This window comes from Silurus meridionalis, chromosome 3 (genome assembly GCF_014805685.1).
Source record: "Silurus meridionalis isolate SWU-2019-XX chromosome 3, ASM1480568v1, whole genome shotgun sequence".
NCBI lineage: Eukaryota > Metazoa > Chordata > Actinopteri > Siluriformes > Siluridae > Silurus > Silurus meridionalis.
Window position 1 is genome coordinate 10,106,365 of NC_060886.1, and position 18,784 is coordinate 10,125,148.

At 38.6% G+C, this 18,784-nt stretch overlaps 1 protein-coding gene across 1 annotated transcript; it reads left to right on the top strand.

Annotated features, from left to right (window-relative positions):
- Positions 1 to 13,742: 13,742 nt before the first annotated feature.
- On the top strand, positions 13,743 to 16,853 carry olig2 (oligodendrocyte lineage transcription factor 2). The gene is made up of 3 exons (XM_046845706.1): positions 13,743 to 14,688; positions 14,788 to 15,013; positions 15,316 to 16,853. Exon 3 carries the CDS (start codon positions 15,364 to 15,366, stop codon positions 16,207 to 16,209), a length of 846 nt encoding a protein of 281 aa, XP_046701662.1. The 5' UTR covers positions 13,743 to 14,688; positions 14,788 to 15,013; positions 15,316 to 15,363; the 3' UTR covers positions 16,210 to 16,853.
- Positions 16,854 to 18,784: the final 1,931 nt, after the last annotated feature.

Below are 18,784 nucleotides of genomic sequence, written 5' to 3' on the forward strand. Positions count from 1 at the left end.
ATGCAAAAGTTATTCTAACTTTCTGCAAGGATGTTATCAGGTCTGACTGATATACTGAGTTTGAGAGAGAGAGAGAGAGAGAGAGAGAGAGAAGGCCTATTGTTTTTGAAGGAGACCAATCTGTTGCATTGATGGCTATAGACTTGTGTTGGGGAAAGAGCATGTTAAGTGACATATGTGAGACAGAAACACAATAGGATTATGCTCCTTTTCTCGTTCTCTCAGTTTTTGGACACTGGGATTATCATCCAGGGGCTGAAGCCTTGAAGCCAGTAAGCCTCCCTGCTGCTGCCCATTCCTTCATTCCTTGGATAAGGAGGGAGGGATGGGCGAAGGGGGTCCCCTGGAGAGTGGACCACCATCAGGATTTCCATATTCATCAGAGTTCTTAAGACATGCTGGCTATGTTTTTTGGTCATGTCTAAGTTCATTTTTGCAAATCTTTTTTTCCCTGTTGCATTTCTTCTTGTTTGTGAGGATGACATTTTCCTCACATACATGATCACATGACATGATCTGTTTCACTTTTCTGTTTCTGCCTCTACTAGTCAAATATCATTTAAATATAGATTTACTCTAAAGATTCCACTGGACAAAGTGTGCATCTTAAACCTAAATAATGTTCAAGTGCAATAATTATAACAATAAATTTGAAAATAGGCTAAAAAACATTTTTTTTCTTTCTTTTTATTTATCATCTCTTGACAGCTATTTTCCCCTTATTGTGTTCCCTCTCATACTCCCAACATTTCAATATATCTGTGTGAAACCCTTTTTTTTCCTCTAATTTTAAACTAATTAAATGTACTTTTATTAGATGTAGTATTTTTTTTTTTCATGGATAATATCTTTATTTATTTCAAATCCTTTTGCATTAATTATTGCAGTATACGTACAGTTGTTGTGCTCTGCAAGAACGTTTCAGAGTCCGAAAGTTATTTTAAAAACACTAACTCACTTACTGCACTTTTACAGGTATTGTGTGTGAGTGTGTGGTGTAAGAGACAACTAGAGTGTGAGGATGGATAATGATGAACCCATAGAGGAAGTATGAAGGGGGCAAGTGTAGGTTATCAGAGGTGAAGGGGTGCAGAATGTGTCAGAGAGAGTGTGTGGCGAAAAGAGACACTTGTCTGGCTGAGGAGTGTACAGGCAAGCTAGGCAGAGAGAGCAGAGAGAGAGAGACAAAGGATGAAGAGAAAGCGAGAGTGATGGAGGATGCGGGACCTGACTGTGGAGCTCATCGATTTCCTAATTGATGAGGTCACTCAGAGGACTTCCCCAAACTCAGGGCATCCCGGAGAGGTCGTAACCGGGTTAGACTGGGGTCAGAGTGCGCTTGTAAGGGCATTGCAGTGATGCTGTGACATGTGACCCCCTTCTTTCTTTTCGTCTGTGATGCTAAAATAAGATAAAAAGTGATCTCTATTGGAAATGTGCACTCAAATCAATGGGTATCAGAGTTGCATGCCATTTGGAAAAAGTAATACATTCTTTTGTGACAAAGGTTTTCACCATATAGTAATAAATATTAGCATAGCCTCTAGCTACTGACCTTAAGGGTGTTTTTATTTTTACTCATTCACGCAAATATGTAATCGGCCATTTGTGCATAAAATCATGAAGATACAGGCCAGCAGCTTCAGGTGATGTTTACATCGACCATCAAAATGGAAACTTTCAGACCGTGGCATGATTTTTGTTGGTGCCAGATAAGATAGTTGAGGATTTCTATAACTACGGATTTTGTTGGATTTTCACACAAAACAGTGTGTGTGTGTTTTACTCAGAATGATGCAATAATGAAGAATCATCCAGTTATAGGCAGGTTTGCGGATAGAAATGCCTTTGCTGATCTGAGAAGTCAGCAGAAAATAGCCAGAGTGGTTAAAACGGACAGAAAGAGGCGAACTGAGTCACACTGATGGTATGGTCAGAATTTGGCACTAATAAATTAATCCATGGACCCAACCTGCCGTGTGTCAACAGTCTAAGCTGATGGAGGTGGTGTAATAGTTTAGGGAATGTTCTTTGGCACACCTTAGGCCTCTTAATAGCAACCAATCATCACTTGAATGTAACAGGCTAGTTTGTTTGGCTTTATCCCAAACCACAAATGGACACACTTAATATGGTGTCAAAATCCGCTACTATGCATATGAATATGATCTCATAATATTGCTATTCATAGCAAAGTATACATCAACCAGGCATTACATTAAAGCCACCGTTCAAGTATAACATTATAACCACCTGCCTGACAGTCATGACCCAGCAAGCATTAACAGCATTAACTTCTTCAGCAATTTGAGCTACAGTAGCTCATCTGTTGGATCGGACAAGACCAGCCTCAATGAGTCTTGGCCCTGACCCTGACTTTTGATAGATACATCTCGCACTGCACCACGCTGTCTGAGATCCTCCAGCACTGCTCGACTGGTACCACCTTCTCTCAGAATAAGAGGTAAGTATACTTCAAGGCTCTTCTCTGTTCTGGCACCGACCCTAGATGTCCGCACAGCGGAGTCCCTGACTATCTTCAAGCGACGATTGAAGACCTACCTCTTCCTAAAACACTTAAATTAGCACTTTCCAAGTTTGCTTTGTAGAATTCATGAGTTATATTTATATTAAGTTTGTAATCTTGTGTACCAGTGAAGATTTATTCATTACTAGAGACTCAAAGCACTTTTGTACGTCGCTCTGGATAAGGACGTCTGCTAAATGCAGCAAATGTAAATGTAAAATACTGACCACTGCAGACTAGGACCAGCTGCAGTTTTGGAGATGCTCTGACCCAGTTGTCTAGTTTGGCTCTTTTTTAGACTCGCTCAAATCCTTATGCTTGCCCATTTTTCCTGCTTGTACCACATCAACTTTGAGGACAAAATGTTTACTTGCTGCCTCACCCACTAACAGATGCCATGGTAGAGATCAGCAATGCACTTTATAATGTTATAATGTGATAATGTTATGCCTGATTGGTTTATTGGTCTATGGTGTATGTGTGGTGGTTACCTGCTTTTTTCACCATTTTGTATTTTTTAGATGACTGCCACCTTTTAACATGACAAGATACACAAAAACACAATACACATTCTTCAAAACTAGCTGTTAGCTATTGTGTTTGTGATGTGTTGACGTCCTACTGGAGACATGAATTTAAGTTGGTTAGTTGGCTGCAGTTGAACCACGCAGACATTTGACATAGTGCTCTTTGACAATGTGCGCCGTTCTTTTATCATAGTGCATGGGTGGTCAGGTGTATTTTCATCATTCCCAACCATGAGAGCTGTGTCTTGCACAAATTCTAAACTAAAGCTGATGAATTTATTTTTATGAGGTGCTTATGAACTGTGGCAAGTGCACACACACACACACACGCACGCACACACCAGTGTGCCAAACTCAGTAATTACTGCCTATAAAGTCTTTCGCACTTCTCCCTCACACCTCATTACAGGTCTAAATGCACACACAGTCCCCTCATTACCAACTACTTGCTAAACATGCTCTCTCACACACACACAAAGTTACACACATACACACTGTGACACACAGTGTCCTCATTACCACCTGCCAGTTAAACAAGCAAGCACTCAACCTTGGGTGTTAACTTGCTAAACTGTTTGGATCTCTGTGTGTGTGTGTCTGTGTCTGTGTGTGTGTGTGTGTGTGTGTGTGTGTGTGTGTGTGTGTGTGTGTGTACCAGCTTGAACACTGTCTGGTAGGGGTTTGTGCATGTGTTTGTATGGGTGTATTTTTTTGTACTTATTATTTTTCAACTGACTTTTACTATCACCTCTAAGAAAAAAGTTTCCTTTATATTAGAAATTAGTTCCCGTACCTCCTGTGTGCGCATGTGTGTTTTGTTTGTGTATTTGTGTGTCTGAGACAGAGAGAGAGAGAGAGAGAGAGAGATATTAAACAGTCACTGCCACACAGTCCTGTTGCTGCATGTTCATAAAGATTTTCTCAATCTGGATTTCCACCCGCCAATAATGTTAGCTAATCATTTCTCCATCTTTCTTTCGCTCTCTTTCTCTTCACACCACCTTGTGCAGCTGGTAGCAGGGCTGTATGTGTCTCTTTTCAGTATACATCAGCTTCTTTAAATTGTCTGTGTTTAACAGCACATCTGATTTAAACTTGTTCTCCTCTCATCTCTCTCTCTCTCTCTCTCTCTCTCTCTTGCTCGTTCGTTCTCTTTCTCTGTCCATCCCTTCTTTCTCTGCTCGTGTTTCCCTCCACAGTGCTGCAGTGTGCTGCTCTCAGCTGCAGGGTCTTTGTTTATCAGATGCTGGCATAACCCCACTGGAGGCATCTCTCTCTCTCTCTCTCTCTCTCTCTCTCTCTCTCAAGGTGAATGTCTGCTCTGTGTGCCAAGGAGAACAGATGGGGTGCTGAAGAAGAACAGAGCAAAATAAAAACAAAACAAAGTTGCATCAAATAAGACACCTGATGGGAATTCTAACTAACTAGCTATTGTTCTAAAAGTATGTTGCACTTCGGTTTGGATGATGGAATATATCTGCAATATAGTGCAATTCGTTGTATTGTCACATGGAAAAAAGAGATGGCGTGACACCAAATACTATTAAATAGACTACTTAAATGTGCCTATTATATAATTATATTACAGTGGTGAAGACATACGATTGATTATTGTTTCTTTTTCAACAATCCTGATCATTAAAAAAAAATTAAGCATCTTCAGGAGCCTGATAACATTTTGAAATGTCTGTGCCAGGAAGAATATCTTGAGACTCTTGGGAAGGATGATTCAGAGTGTCGAGGGAAGTCTGGCTATTTCATATTTTTACATTCACAGCATTCGGCAGATGCTTTTATCCAGAGCAGCTTACAGGTATCTCATTCATATCACTGAGCAGGCCCTGCTTAAGAGCCCAGCAGTGGCAGCTCAGTGATGGTGGGATTTGAACACATGACCGTCTGATCAGAAGTCCAGCAGTTTAACCACTGAGCTACCGCTACCCAACCATTTTATATATATTTTTATTTTTTGCTATTTCACACTCAAAATTTAATATATTTAATAAAGGTTGAAAAAGAAATGCACAAAGCAAAGATGGATTTCATCCTGAAAGTGACCCATAACATGCAGCATCTGTACTTTGGAAAAGCTGTGTGTTTAGCTCAGATTTTTTGGGTAATGACACCATTAACAAATTCGTCCAAAAATTCCCACAAACAAGAAACAGCACTAATACCTCCTGGAGAATCTGGGAGTGGACTGTTGATTCTTTGAAAACTGTAGATCCTGGTGGTCTTAGAGTGAAGATTTATGGCATCATAAATTACCTGAATGCTCCTCTCCCTGTCATAGTCAAAATAATAAACCCAGATTTACACACGTTAATGCAGAAAATATTGTGGAAGAAAAAACTAATCTGTGTTTGGTGACCATCAGAGTCAGAAGATTTGAACCTTAAAAAAAAGGCTATGAAATGAATGAAAGAGAAAAGTCCACATACACAGACCTAAGAATACAAAACAATTTGGCATGTAGGAGGGCACCAGGATCCATATAAAATTGTCTCCAACCAAGTTAGAGATTCCAGAAAAAGATTCAGTGTATATATTTCAATTGTGGGACTTTATTAATAACAAGGATATATAATTTCAGGTATTAAAAACAATGGAAATAAAACTACTAAAGAGCTACAAAGGCAGCAGCACCGATATATCGTCCTGTCCTGCTCAAATCAACAGTAATATTTATATTAGAGACATTATACAGTTTCAGATGTTTTTTTTTTCCTTTCCATTTAATTATCTAATTAAATATATATATACAACACAAACCATATAGATTGTTTTTATACACAATCAGAATTACTTCCTCCTAAAATATATAAGGAGGGAGAATTCAAAGACCAACAGTTTCTGTGTGTGTAGTTTGTGTTTGTCCATCCTCTTAAAGGTACTTCAGGAGACGAGGGCTTCTTAAAAAAACACAAACCTGCTCTCTTCAGCTTGAGAGGGTGTGTGTGTGTGTGTGTGTGTGTGTGTGTGTGTGTGTGTCCGTGATCAAATTCAGGCATGCAGGACCGAAGAAGGCAGTAAATTATTTGCTTGTGCTGAAAGGACACAATATTTATTTATTTCATTGTGCAATGGATAGGGGCTCTAATAAAGGGGGAAGAACAGAGTGTGTGTATGTGTGTGGCATCTTTGGTGGTCAAGATTGCCCCATTCTCACCCTAATATCCTGTCCCCCTCACACTCATCATGTCCACACACATACACACACACCATGTCCTTAGAGTCCAGAAGCCTCCCTGCTAATTAACAACATCTCTGTCCCTCCTTCTCTTGCATGGTAGTAAATATTCCCACACACACATACACACACACACACATCCATATCCCAGATACAAGCCCTGCTTTACCCCCTTTCCATTCTTTTCTTTTTCTCTTCTCTGGTTTTATCACCTCCTTTCGTTTTGTCTTCTGTGCTACAGCCATCAATCATCCTATTAACCTATCATGTTAGGGGAAACTCTCGGGAACGCCTCCTCCCCTCCTCCAAGCCAAAGCATCATCCCACATTTTCATCTCTCTCTTACACACACACACAAACTTTTTCACACACAGAGGTTTTAGGGAGTACTGTTTTTTCACCCCATATTATTTCAATTTCTTGCCAGACTACCACTCTCAAGTAGACAGTCAGACTGGTTCCTGGCCTGTGAGGGTCAGAAGGAGTTGGGTGGAGTTTTTGAGGAACACTCTGGGTGGTACGCTGGCTGCTGGAGCAAGCACAATGCCTCCTGTGTCCCCATGCGACTCATAGCCTTGTTTTACAACAGGGGAGGAGACGCCTTCAATGCCCCAATGATGTGAACCACCCTGAGCCTATTCACGGTGACAAACGGGCTCCGCCACTCCTAGCGCTCACACACACACACACACACACACACACACACAGACAACAGTATCCACTTTATGCATGCATACCTATGCATCTGTGCATGGTGACCACATATGCACTACCTACACATGCCGATACATACACCAGTGCATGCTGTGCATTTTATTCTCATTTCGCACCTTTCATTTATCTCTTGCTCTCTCCTTCCATCTCTCTCTCTAAGGCCCCCTCTTTGGCTGGCTCTCAGCAGGGCTGAATTGGTGTTGCTTTAATTCAATCAGCAAGGTCTTTTCTTGCACCGCTCTTTGGAGGCATCAGCAGCCAAATGGCTTGATGACAACGTAATTGCAAAAGAATTGAATGAGGGCTGCCGTCAAAGAAGAGAAAAAGCCCAATCGGCATTCCCCTGCAGTGATACACATGGTGACACACACATACACACACACTCACTCTCTACACCCCTTTTATCCTACTTCTTTCACAAGATTCTGAATGTCTCCAGTTGAGCAGTGTGTTTACGCATAAGACACCTGTAAGAAAAGAAAGAGCGGTGATCTGTTCAGGCGGCTACTCTATGAGTTTCACTGGATTTTCAATGTAGAGCACAACAGACCTTTATTACGAAGCAAACTCACAAAACCTCTAATGAGCAGGCCATGTGGTATAGAAACATTTCCGAGAGTTCCTGAGTGTTTTAATCTTTTGACAACCTACACAATTCAGAAACTATCCTGAATGAAAACTACAAAGTTCATAGACTTTCCTGAATGAGAATGACACGGTTCCTGAAAGAGCCTCTGATTTGTGTAATAACCTCATTGCAAGGATCAGCCCATTAAAAGAAGTTAAGAAATTATTTGAAAGGTTGAGTTGGGTTGCTATTTATTTAATGAATAACTTTACAGTCACACATATTTTTAATGTACTGTAGCTTGTGGAATGCATGGCGCTTATTTATTGCTTCAGGTGTATGATATTAATTCAATATTTATTTTCTTTTTTTGTTTGTTTTTAATTTCCACTGAACTGGATCTTTGTCCTTGCATGTCAGTTTAGCAGCTCATATCTACAAAAATGTTGTCCATCACTTTCTGCACATGGTTTAGGTTGGAATTTTGTTTAACTGAAATTGGTCCATGCTTGAGTTTTTACCTGGACTAAGGCTCACTTTGTGGCCAGCGATTTTCTTATACAATCCACATTTCTCATCTAGCTTAACAAGCCAAACCAAATACTAAAACACAACAAAGTTAGATTTATAAGGACGACATTACATTCGTAGAAACAAATAGTGGTACCTCAGTAAAAGTACAAATCTGCTTCTTTAATATTATTCCATCAAATTTTAATTAAAAAAATCAATGTACTAAAGTATTAAACATAGAAGTATGTTTTAGTAATTTTTCAATCAATTCAATGTCCCATTCTTCTGTGCATCACATATTTCTCATAGTCACAGACACACAGTAAGACACTTACTTAAAAAAGTAAGACATTATATTAAAATGTAGTAAAGTGAAAACATTTTCAATAGCTAAAATGCTCTGATAACATACAGGTACTTGACAATGTACTTAGAAGTTAGAAATCGTACATGAAAATCTCTTCAAGGTAAAAACACAAGAGACATTGTCAGTATCATCTACTGTAGACGTGTGAGAATGCTCATGAGGTCCTAAGCCTCGTGAGCCTGCGAGTGCCTATAAATTTGGAACATCTGTGCAGATGGGTGACAGTGGAATACCACTTACCAGAGTGTCCAGAAACATGTAAACCCAGAGAAATGGGGTGAGAACAAAGACCTAAGAGCCACTTGGACTGGACACAGCATACACACGCCTTCCTATTCACCTCTTTCTTTTGTCCGAGCCCCAATATTGCTCCATCTCTTGACTGCTGGATAAAACGTTGGATGGGGCTGCAGCCCATCTGTCTGGTTAAAGGGTGTGTGTGTGTGTGTGTGTGTGTGTGTGTGTGTGTGTGTGTGTGTGTGTGTGAACCAGAAGCTGGAGGAGAGCGGGAATGTAACAGGTGGAAGAGGGGCCATAACAGTGGGAGATTATGATTCATATTCATATTAGCAAAGCGCAATGAAGAATAATCACTAACGTCTTATTGAGGTTTTATTCTATTATTGCTTTTGCTATTTCAAAACAGAGGAGCTTCCATCGTTGTAGGTTTTGCTAATTCCAAAAAAGTTGGGATTCTGAGCAAAATGTAAATAAAACTGTATGCAATGATTTGTAAATCTTAATTTTGAAAATAATGTCACAGAAAAGGTAAATATGGCCGTCCCAACTTTTTTGAGACCTCAAAAGTAATGTGTTAATAACACATTAACGTAAATTCATTTTAACAGCACAAATTTTATCAACACATAATTAATGCAGCATGAATTTCTGTTAAAATGTAAAATATAAATAAATAAATATTAAAGACATGAAATTAAAACCTTCAAACCAACTATTCTATTTAAGACATCCTTTATTTACTAAGATATATGAAAAAATAATAATAATACATAAAAAAAATATATATATAATTTGTTTTTCTGATGTGGCAAGTCTCAAATCAAGCACCAAAATCAGCCATGATGCACACATCTGGCAATTAAAAGCTTCCGTGTGAAAACAGCAAAAGTTCTTTTTGGTGTCCTTATAATTTACATAATTGAAAACATCATTATTACTTTAAAACAAGAATATTTTTTCTTTATGCTCAATGTTGAGTTTGGTTTCACTAAAAATAAACATACATTCGCATAAAAAAATCCATATTTGTAAATGCGCATGTTGATTAGAGTATTAAAAACTTTAAAAATATTAATCAAAACAGATAGAAATGTTCGATTAAGTTAACTCGTGACAATCATGCAATTAATTGTGATTAAATATTTATTTGATTGACATTTTATATATATATATATATATATATATATATATATATATATATATATATATATATATATACTGTATATATACTCTGTGGTATAAATTATTATTTTACCTTTAACAGCACTATTTCTAGCACAAGTAGAAGTGATTTTGTTAAAGGGAACTGTTGACCTGTCATTGACATACAGAGTGAGTTGGAGTTGGATGCACAGTTCCTATAGGATACTAGAACAGACAGTACTGAGGGGGACACAGAGGGCAGCATACCCAAAACATAAAACTACAACCTGCTGCTTCTGCTTCTGTTTGTGTGTGTGTGTGTGTGTGTGTGTGTGTGTGTGTGTGTGTGTGTGTGTGTGTGTGTGTGTTAAAAGGAAAGCATAAAGCTGCCAGCCCCCTCGTTAGACATTACGAGAGAGAGTGTGTGTGTGTGTCTGTGTGAGGAGGGGGAGTGGTGGAATTTTCTCTTTTCTTGTATGCTAATGGATGGAAGACAGTGTAGAATTTGCTTTCATCCTATCCCTTTCGCTTTCCTCCTTTATCTCTGTGCATTCTTACCATATATTTCTATATTGAAATGCTTTGTCCAACTTTAATATTAAAAGGCAAGTCCTTAAAGTCACCATGATATAGAAAAAAACAGTTGATCCTTTTCAAAATTTGGAATCAATGCCAAAAGATTTCCAAACTCCCCATTTTTAATGATGTGATTTAATGCATATGTTCTATTGATCTGGACTTATCTTGCATCGAGATGTAAAAGCCTAGTAAGGATATATATTAACAAAACGATTTTACTGTGAGACATGGTTACATTCACATCTCCACATCTCCACCACACACACACACACACACACACACACCCTCCTCCCAGTGGGATCAGGAGAGCAGGTTGTGGAAACATTTGTAACATTTGGTGAGAGCAAATCCCTCAGCTTTCTCTTGAAAAGAAGTAGCCACCTTCCTTCTAAAAGGAGCTCTCGTTCAGCGGACCCCCTCTCCCCACACCGGCCCAGAACTCGCGCGCCCTTCACACCCCTCGCCACGGCCCGCAAATCCCCCCTTTATCCCCTGGCAGCCAGATGGGGTGGCAGGAATAATAGGCAGAGCCCAATGAGCCCTATTCAATTTGTTCGGGCATGTAAAGGAGCTTGTAAGCCGCTCCATTTGAGCAGGGTGTAATAGTAGCCAGGGGAGCGGAGGCTACGTTAAGACTTAATTACCTACTAATGGTTGTTGTAGGGACAAAATCCCCACAACTCACACTCCTATCAGATCGGTGGTCGTGGTGGGGGGGGGCTAGAATGAGAGAAAGAGAGGGGGAGAGAGAGAGAGAGAGAGAGAGAGAGAGAGAGAGATCATGTTGCCGAATGTTCCATATCACAGTTTGTTTGCAAGAGATTATGAACTTTACCAAGTAAGAGTAAAAAAGAGACAAACAAACACACCGAGTGAGAAATAGACAGTATTTGTCTTCTGTAGGCTGAGGGAGAAAGTTCACTCAGTGTCCTCCCCCTTTACTTCAATTTCTTTCTTTTTATTTGGAGGAAGATTAGCAGGATTAAGAATGACTCACATATGCTCCTCCTCACCATTGGTATTCACCACAACACAGGGCCAACTGCCACCCAGACGGGAGAGTGACAGAGACATAACTAATTGTGATGGACATCACTAGACATGTAGATACTGAACATACAGGAGAGGATTGGAATTGGATAATGTAATTGTATTAATTAATACAAATATCGTTAAGGTTCTCCTTGATTGCGCACTCTCGGTCACACACTCGCACACACACACAAAACCTATTCACACTCATTCAGTTTTGGAGTTTTGTGCGGAAGGGGATTATAAGTAGGTTTTGCTTTTCAAACTGAGTTCTTCTACATTTAAACATTTTTAAATAGATTCTCTCTCTCTCTCTCTCTCTCTCTCTCTCTCTCTCTCTCTCTCTCTCTCACACACACACACACACACACACACATGCATGTGCCATTATCTCATAAACATGATTAAAACAAAAGAGGGCATGACTGAGCCAAAATTCAGAATTAACACTCATTTCAAGCAGCATCTCAACACCCCACATTCATCAACCTACAGGTGGCAAAAGCTCTCTGTTTCTCACTTTTCTGTATCTCTCTGTTTCTGGTTCTGTTTTAATGGATGAGCTCAAACTCTACAAATAGCTTGATTAGATTAGCAGTGTATGTGTTAATGCCTGCTGTCTTTAACTCTTCCATTTTCTGCACCTGAACTGTGAAGTTCGGATGTATTGCACCGGTTTGGTGCCACTTTTCCACTATAATGGAGGTTTTTATGAATTTTATTTTCAAATGTTAATCTTTAGTTTATCAGTTATATGAAAAAGAAAATAGACTGAAAGATTTGTTTTTTTGACCTTTTTACATATTAGAAATCACACTGTGCTTAGAGCACATTCACTCATTCACTCAATAACACATTCACTCATAGATTTATCAGTCTCCATGACTGTACCATTCAATAGGTACAGATTTTGTTTCTTTTGGTTTGCATTTTACATTTAGGAAAGTACATGAGGTGTAGCTTTAATAAGCTTTCAAAGTAGTAGTTCATGTGAAATGTTATATACCAAAGGTAAAAATGTGTCCTCTCACACCCAAGACAAGGAAAAGTCAAATTAATGTCTGACAATGTAAAAGAAAACCTGAAATGTATGCAATATTATGTATATCATTTAAGTGTGAGGAATAGTGAGATTTGTACACAGTGTTTGTACTAGAAGCCAGTTTTTCAAGAAGAAATGTTTGTGTCCTTAATTAGACAGAGACAGTGTACTGAAGCAGCCTGGGTTGGTGAACTTCCCGTTGGTGTGTAATTGCTCCCAGGGCAGTTGCATTGTCTGATGTAGTGAATTTTCTCCCAGGCTGACATTTTCCCATAATCATAAGTACCACAGGCTGACAAACAGCCTGCTTTTTCCGGTTGTTCGAACTCTTCGTTACTCTAATCCAGACAGCCGTGGCCTATATTACAATTCAGCCTCATTTAACAAAGTAAGATTACTGGAATTCATAATGAACAGCACTGTGATTAGACAATGACTTCCCTCGATTGTCATTAGCATAAGCTCATCATTGTGCATAAACATGCTAACAGAAGGATAAAAGCTCTGCAGTGGTGAAAACAATCATAATACTGACCTCAGGTCTAGAAATAACAAGGACCTGTTGAGCGCCTGCGCAAGAGGAGCACCTGACTCTGCGAGAGACACTGCTCCATAACTCAGAAACTTTTTCAACTTGCAGCTTGTGACTGCTCTGTCTATCCAGCTTGCTTCCTTCCATCTCCTCCAAGATTATTTTTTAGTCTCTTTTTGCTGACTTTTTTTTTTTTAACATTTGATGCTGATTTGTTAAAGAGTCAAGTGAATGATGAGTTCAAGTGCTTGTGTGCTTTTAACAGATATTTTGGCATTTTGCATGTGAAGACTACAAGTGACAGAAGTGCAAAGCATTAAAAATTATAAAGGATTAATGAATAATTATTGCATTGGTGGGCATGTGATAACATTTATAGTAGGGAAACACTTACACTGATACTTCATAACTCACACTAAAACTAACTGGACACTGGACACCACATATCTTAACACCATCGTTATCTTCATCATCATTATCATCATCACCACCACCATTATTATTATTATTATTATTATCATCATCATCATTTTTGTTATTATTAATAAGTAGTAGAATTGTCATCATAATTATAATTTAAATTATTACAATTATTATTATTATTATTATTATTATTATTATTATTATTATTATTATAACAATTACTACTACTACTACTACTACTACTAGTAGTAATAGTAATAATATCATAATTGTAATCATTTTAATAACTTTTACAATTATTATTATTGCTCCTACAACTATAGGTTTCTACTACTACTAGTACTAATAATAGTATAACTGCTAGTAGTATCATCATAATAACTAAAATTATTATTCCAAACATTACAAATAATACTTATACAACTGCTACTACCTCTCATTAGTATTAGTATTTGTAGTAGTTGTATTAGTACTAGTACCAGTATAAGTATAATCATAATCATCACTATTTTAATTATTTTTTACAAATATTACTATTATTACCTCTACAATTACTACTAATGCTACTACTACTACTACTATACTACTACTAGTATTAAACCAGTGAAGTAGTAGTGGTATAGTTATTTATATTCGTTAGATTATTAGGAGCACTTTATCCCTTTGTGTCTGTCCTCATGCCGCATGTCCATCTTGTCCATATTGTCCATATTGTGTTAATTGACGGATTATAACGGTTCACAGTTTTGCACGCTTCGGTTGTTAACGTCCTCAATGCGTTTCAACGGCTAAAGTGAGGCGCGCGCGCCAATCAGAGGCTTGGGCAGGAGCCGGGGGTCGCGGGGGGTCGCGGGGTAAAACCAAGAAGCGACTCATTCACTGTGCGCTGCAGGTGTGTGTGTGTGTGTGTGTGTGTGTGTGTGTGTGTGTGTGTGTGTGTGTGTGTGTGTGTGTGTGTGTGTGTGTGTGTGTGTGTTTAAAAATTAATAGTTCTTACATAGTCTTACGTAAAAATGAATTAAAATCCAATATCAGTCTCCTGGTTTGATTGTGTATTTTTATAGTAGTTATTGTATTTAAAGTCTATCTGCTATTTGTCACCTTCTCTGATGTATCTCCTGCTTTTGCTCTTAGATCCTGTAAAGAACCAACTTTTAAAGTCTAATCCCTGTTTTTGTGTCTGCAGTACTTGTTTTTGCGCCGATGGAAACGCTTTGTTGCACACCGGGAGGTTTTTGCGCATGGTCCGAGCGCCTCTTAATGACCGACTCCGCAGTCTGTCGCGCTGATGGTTGGTAATCTAAACCTAGCCGCGCGCTCCCGGGGTGCCATATGCGAAGTGTGTCTAATTTAGTTAATGAAGCCTCTCGTTTCTTTGTAATGACATCAGACTCACCCCCTCCGCCCCGTGCGAGCCTCCTCCCCTCCCCGCGCTTCGCCGGAGACCCGATTGGTTGCGCACGGGCAGTCGGTGAGGAGCAGACACACCGTCCCGGCTGACTTCCCTCAGGTCCGCTCTATAAAACGCGTGCGTCACTCTGCCCACGGGCCAAACACGCCGTCACGACTTACCCGGAGTAACCAAGCCAGGAGCGCGCTCGTTGTACCCGTCTTCGGTAAGTTTTTATACAGCTAGGAAAAAGTTTCACCAAAGTTTGGACATAATTTAATCTGATGTTTTTTGGGTGGGTTTGTGTCTTGTGCCCAGATGTTTGTATTGCATAAAATTGCAATTACAGTTTCAAGAGCATCTCTGTTTGCAACAGTTAATTAGACGTGTTTAATAATTGCATTTTAATTTAGATTTTTTTAGTTTACACTAAATAAACAAAAATGTCTTGCTGCATGATGTTGGTGTGTAATGATGCTTATTATTAGGCATCGTGCTCATTTTTTTCAACTTTGTATTTCCGCTTAGACATTGGCCTATACAGATTTATAAATACATCTAGAGTTGGCCTGAGACATGGACTCCGATACGAGCAGAGTGTCCAGTCGGCCGTCTTCTCCAGAAGGAGACGATATGTTCCTATCTGCAGCGAAGAAATCGGCGGGTTTCTCGGGCGCAGTTTCTTCTACGCAGAGTGACTCATCCCCGGAGATGAGCGCGGACATGCGCGGCCTTTCGAGCGGTGACGAAAACCATCTCGGCCTCAAGATGTTCTCCAAGAAAGACCGCAAGCTGCTGTCCGAGAATGAGCTCCAGACCATCCGCTTAAAGATCAACAGCCGCGAGCGCAAACGCATGCACGACCTGAACATCGCCATGGATGGGCTGCGCGAGGTCATGCCGTACGCGCACGGGCCCTCGGTGCGCAAACTCTCCAAGATTGCCACGCTGCTGCTGGCGCGCAACTACATCCTAATGCTGAGCAACTCACTCGAGGAGATGAAGCGGCTCGTCAGTGAGATCTACGGCGGTGGAGGCGGAGGAGGCAGCGGTGGCCATCACACGACCTTCCACCCGTCTGCCTGCGGCACTCTGGCGCACGCCACAGCTCCACTTTCCAGCCATGCAGCAGCTGCTGCTGCTGCTGCCGCCGCATCTCATCCGGTTCACCATGCGCTCCTCCCGCCAACTGTGTCCAGCGCGGCCGCTTCTCTATCAGCACCAGGCCTTTCGACCGTGGCTTCAGTAAGACCCCATCACGGACTCCTGAAGGCGCCGGCACCCGGAGCGAGCCCTCTCACCTCGAGCTTTCAGCACTGGGGAGCGAGCATGCCGTGCCCATGCAGCATGTGCCAAGTCCCCGCGCCTCATATGCCCAGTATGAGCTCGGTTATGCCGCGCCTGACCAACGACTCCAAATGACTCAAACAACTTTTTGAACATGAGGAACAATATGAAAACTTTATATTGAAAGACACTTAAAGACTGATTCCTGATTTGATACCGCTTCAGTTGTTCGTTCCATAATCGGCTTTGCCTCCAATAAACATTGCGGGTGAATTGGATCATTTTAGAAAGACATCTCAGTGACACTAACATAGATTTATTCCCCCCTAACACGGTAGCTGGAGTAGGTTATACAGCAGGGTACATTTATTTCTGAGTCTATTCTGACTCTTTCAAGAAACAAACTTGGGAAGTATAACCCAAACCTTAAGCGTGTAAATAAGCGTGTAAATATGTAGTGTTTGTACAGTATGAGAGTTTTTATAATTAGGTTTTGGGGTGAATTCGTTTACCTGAGACTGAAATCGTATCGCACCTACTCATCTGTCTCTTTCCTTCATTTTCCTCTTTATTTCCTCCTCCCTCTTTATTTCATTTATTTGTTCTAATTTTCTCCTGTTTTACTGTTGCCATTGTCCGATACAAAGAATGATCATTTTTATTTTTTATAAAAGTGTGAAACGATATTTATTTACTTATTTGCGATGGTATGTTAAATGAATGGGAAATGTGCTGAAATTGTAATTGTAGTTAAATAAAAAAAAAATCATTAATATTAACTGCACTTTTTCATTTTCAGTCAAAAACTTTGTTCCATATACCTGACCCTATAATTTGTTCTGAGGGCATTAAACAGGGCAAAATGATAATAATGATAATGATGATGATGATGATGATGATGATGATGATGATAATAATAATAATAATAATAATAATAATAATAATAATAATTATTATTATTATTATTATTATTATTATTTGGAATGTATTTTCTCCATGCTCCTGACAATAATGTTGTCCAGAATATTAATTCACACAAAACTAAAAAAGACTTAATTGAATAATAGCTGGGGAAAGTAATTACAAATTTGGGACACGAAACTGTACTTTAATACAGACATAGAAAAAAATATTAATTAATCAATTAATTAATTAATTAAAAATTAATAACAAACAATATCTGTGCAATTAAATTATATCTAGAAATGTAACACGATTACAGATAAACGAGTAGTCTAAGTCACAGCTCAAATGACCGCAAATATTAAGTGTATAACGAATTTATTTAAGAATACCATAATATTGTAATACGAATAATTACACACACACACACACACACACACACACACACACACACATATATATATATATATATATATATATATATATATATATATATATATATATATATATATATATATATATATATAATCATTATTATATAACTGCAAACAACAGAGATACAAAATAATACATTTGTACAATGGTTAAATGTAGTAATAATAATAATAATATCAAACCTGTATCAATTAATCAGTTGAAAATGTAATATGGTAAGTCAATTTTGTCATTAACATTGTTAGCTAAATTATTCTTGCTTTTACTGTATATATTCCATTTAAGCTTCATGACATTATTAATTGATCTTTACTAAATATACAATTATAAAAGAGTACAAATTAAAAGCAAACACATAAAACATGCCCAATGATAAATTAAATTTGAATATGTAAGAAAAAGAACAGTTCAGACAGAAAGCATTAGAAAGAATCAATCCAGCAGGATTGCAGTTGCAGCTGCAGGGGACTTTTTTCGCGTGTTTTACTTTTTATTTATTTATTTATTTATTTTTAGAATATTTTAGCATTTGTTTGGTTTCCTCTGTGTTCAGCATAGATTAAAATATTTCCGAGCAGAGAATGGAGTTTGAGCGTTGTGAATATACACAGAAAAAAATCAGCTGAGCTGTTTTGTGTTGTGCAAAGTGCTTTAAAAATCATTATTTTTATATGTAAATACATTTTACAGTCTAGACCTCTCAACAGAGAAAAGGGAGCATCACCCAGACATCCCACGACAAGAGATAAGATAAGATAAGATAAGATAAGATATACCTTTATTCGTCCCACAGTGGGGGAAATTTATTTGTTACAGCAGCAAGAAAAAAATGCAAATATATAAAAGAATAGACGAATAGACATACTATTGTATAAAAGTATATACACAACACAATGTATAAATACAAATAAGGAAAAAGTATTGCAGGTAGTATTGCACACAGGTGGTATTGCACGTATTGCAGGAAAATATGCACGTATTGCAGGTAGTATTGCACACAGGTAGTATTATTACACAGTTAAACAGTAATAACAGTGTGTATTATGGTGACTGGTTCACTGGGAGCAGCTTTGATTGTAATGTCTAATAGCAGCAGGGAGAAAAGACCTTCTGTAACGCTCCTTCACACACTTAGGATGTAAAAATTATGTTAAAAAATTATGTTGAAAACGGTCCCACCATCCACTACCACCATCTATCTATCTATCTATCTATCTATCTATCTATCTATCTATCTATCTATCTATCTATCTATCTATCTATCTATCTATCTATCTATCTATCTATCTATCTATCTATCTATCTATCTATCTATTGTTAAAAGATGAAAAAACCCAGATCCTGAACTCCTGTATAACAATAAGTGTTTGAA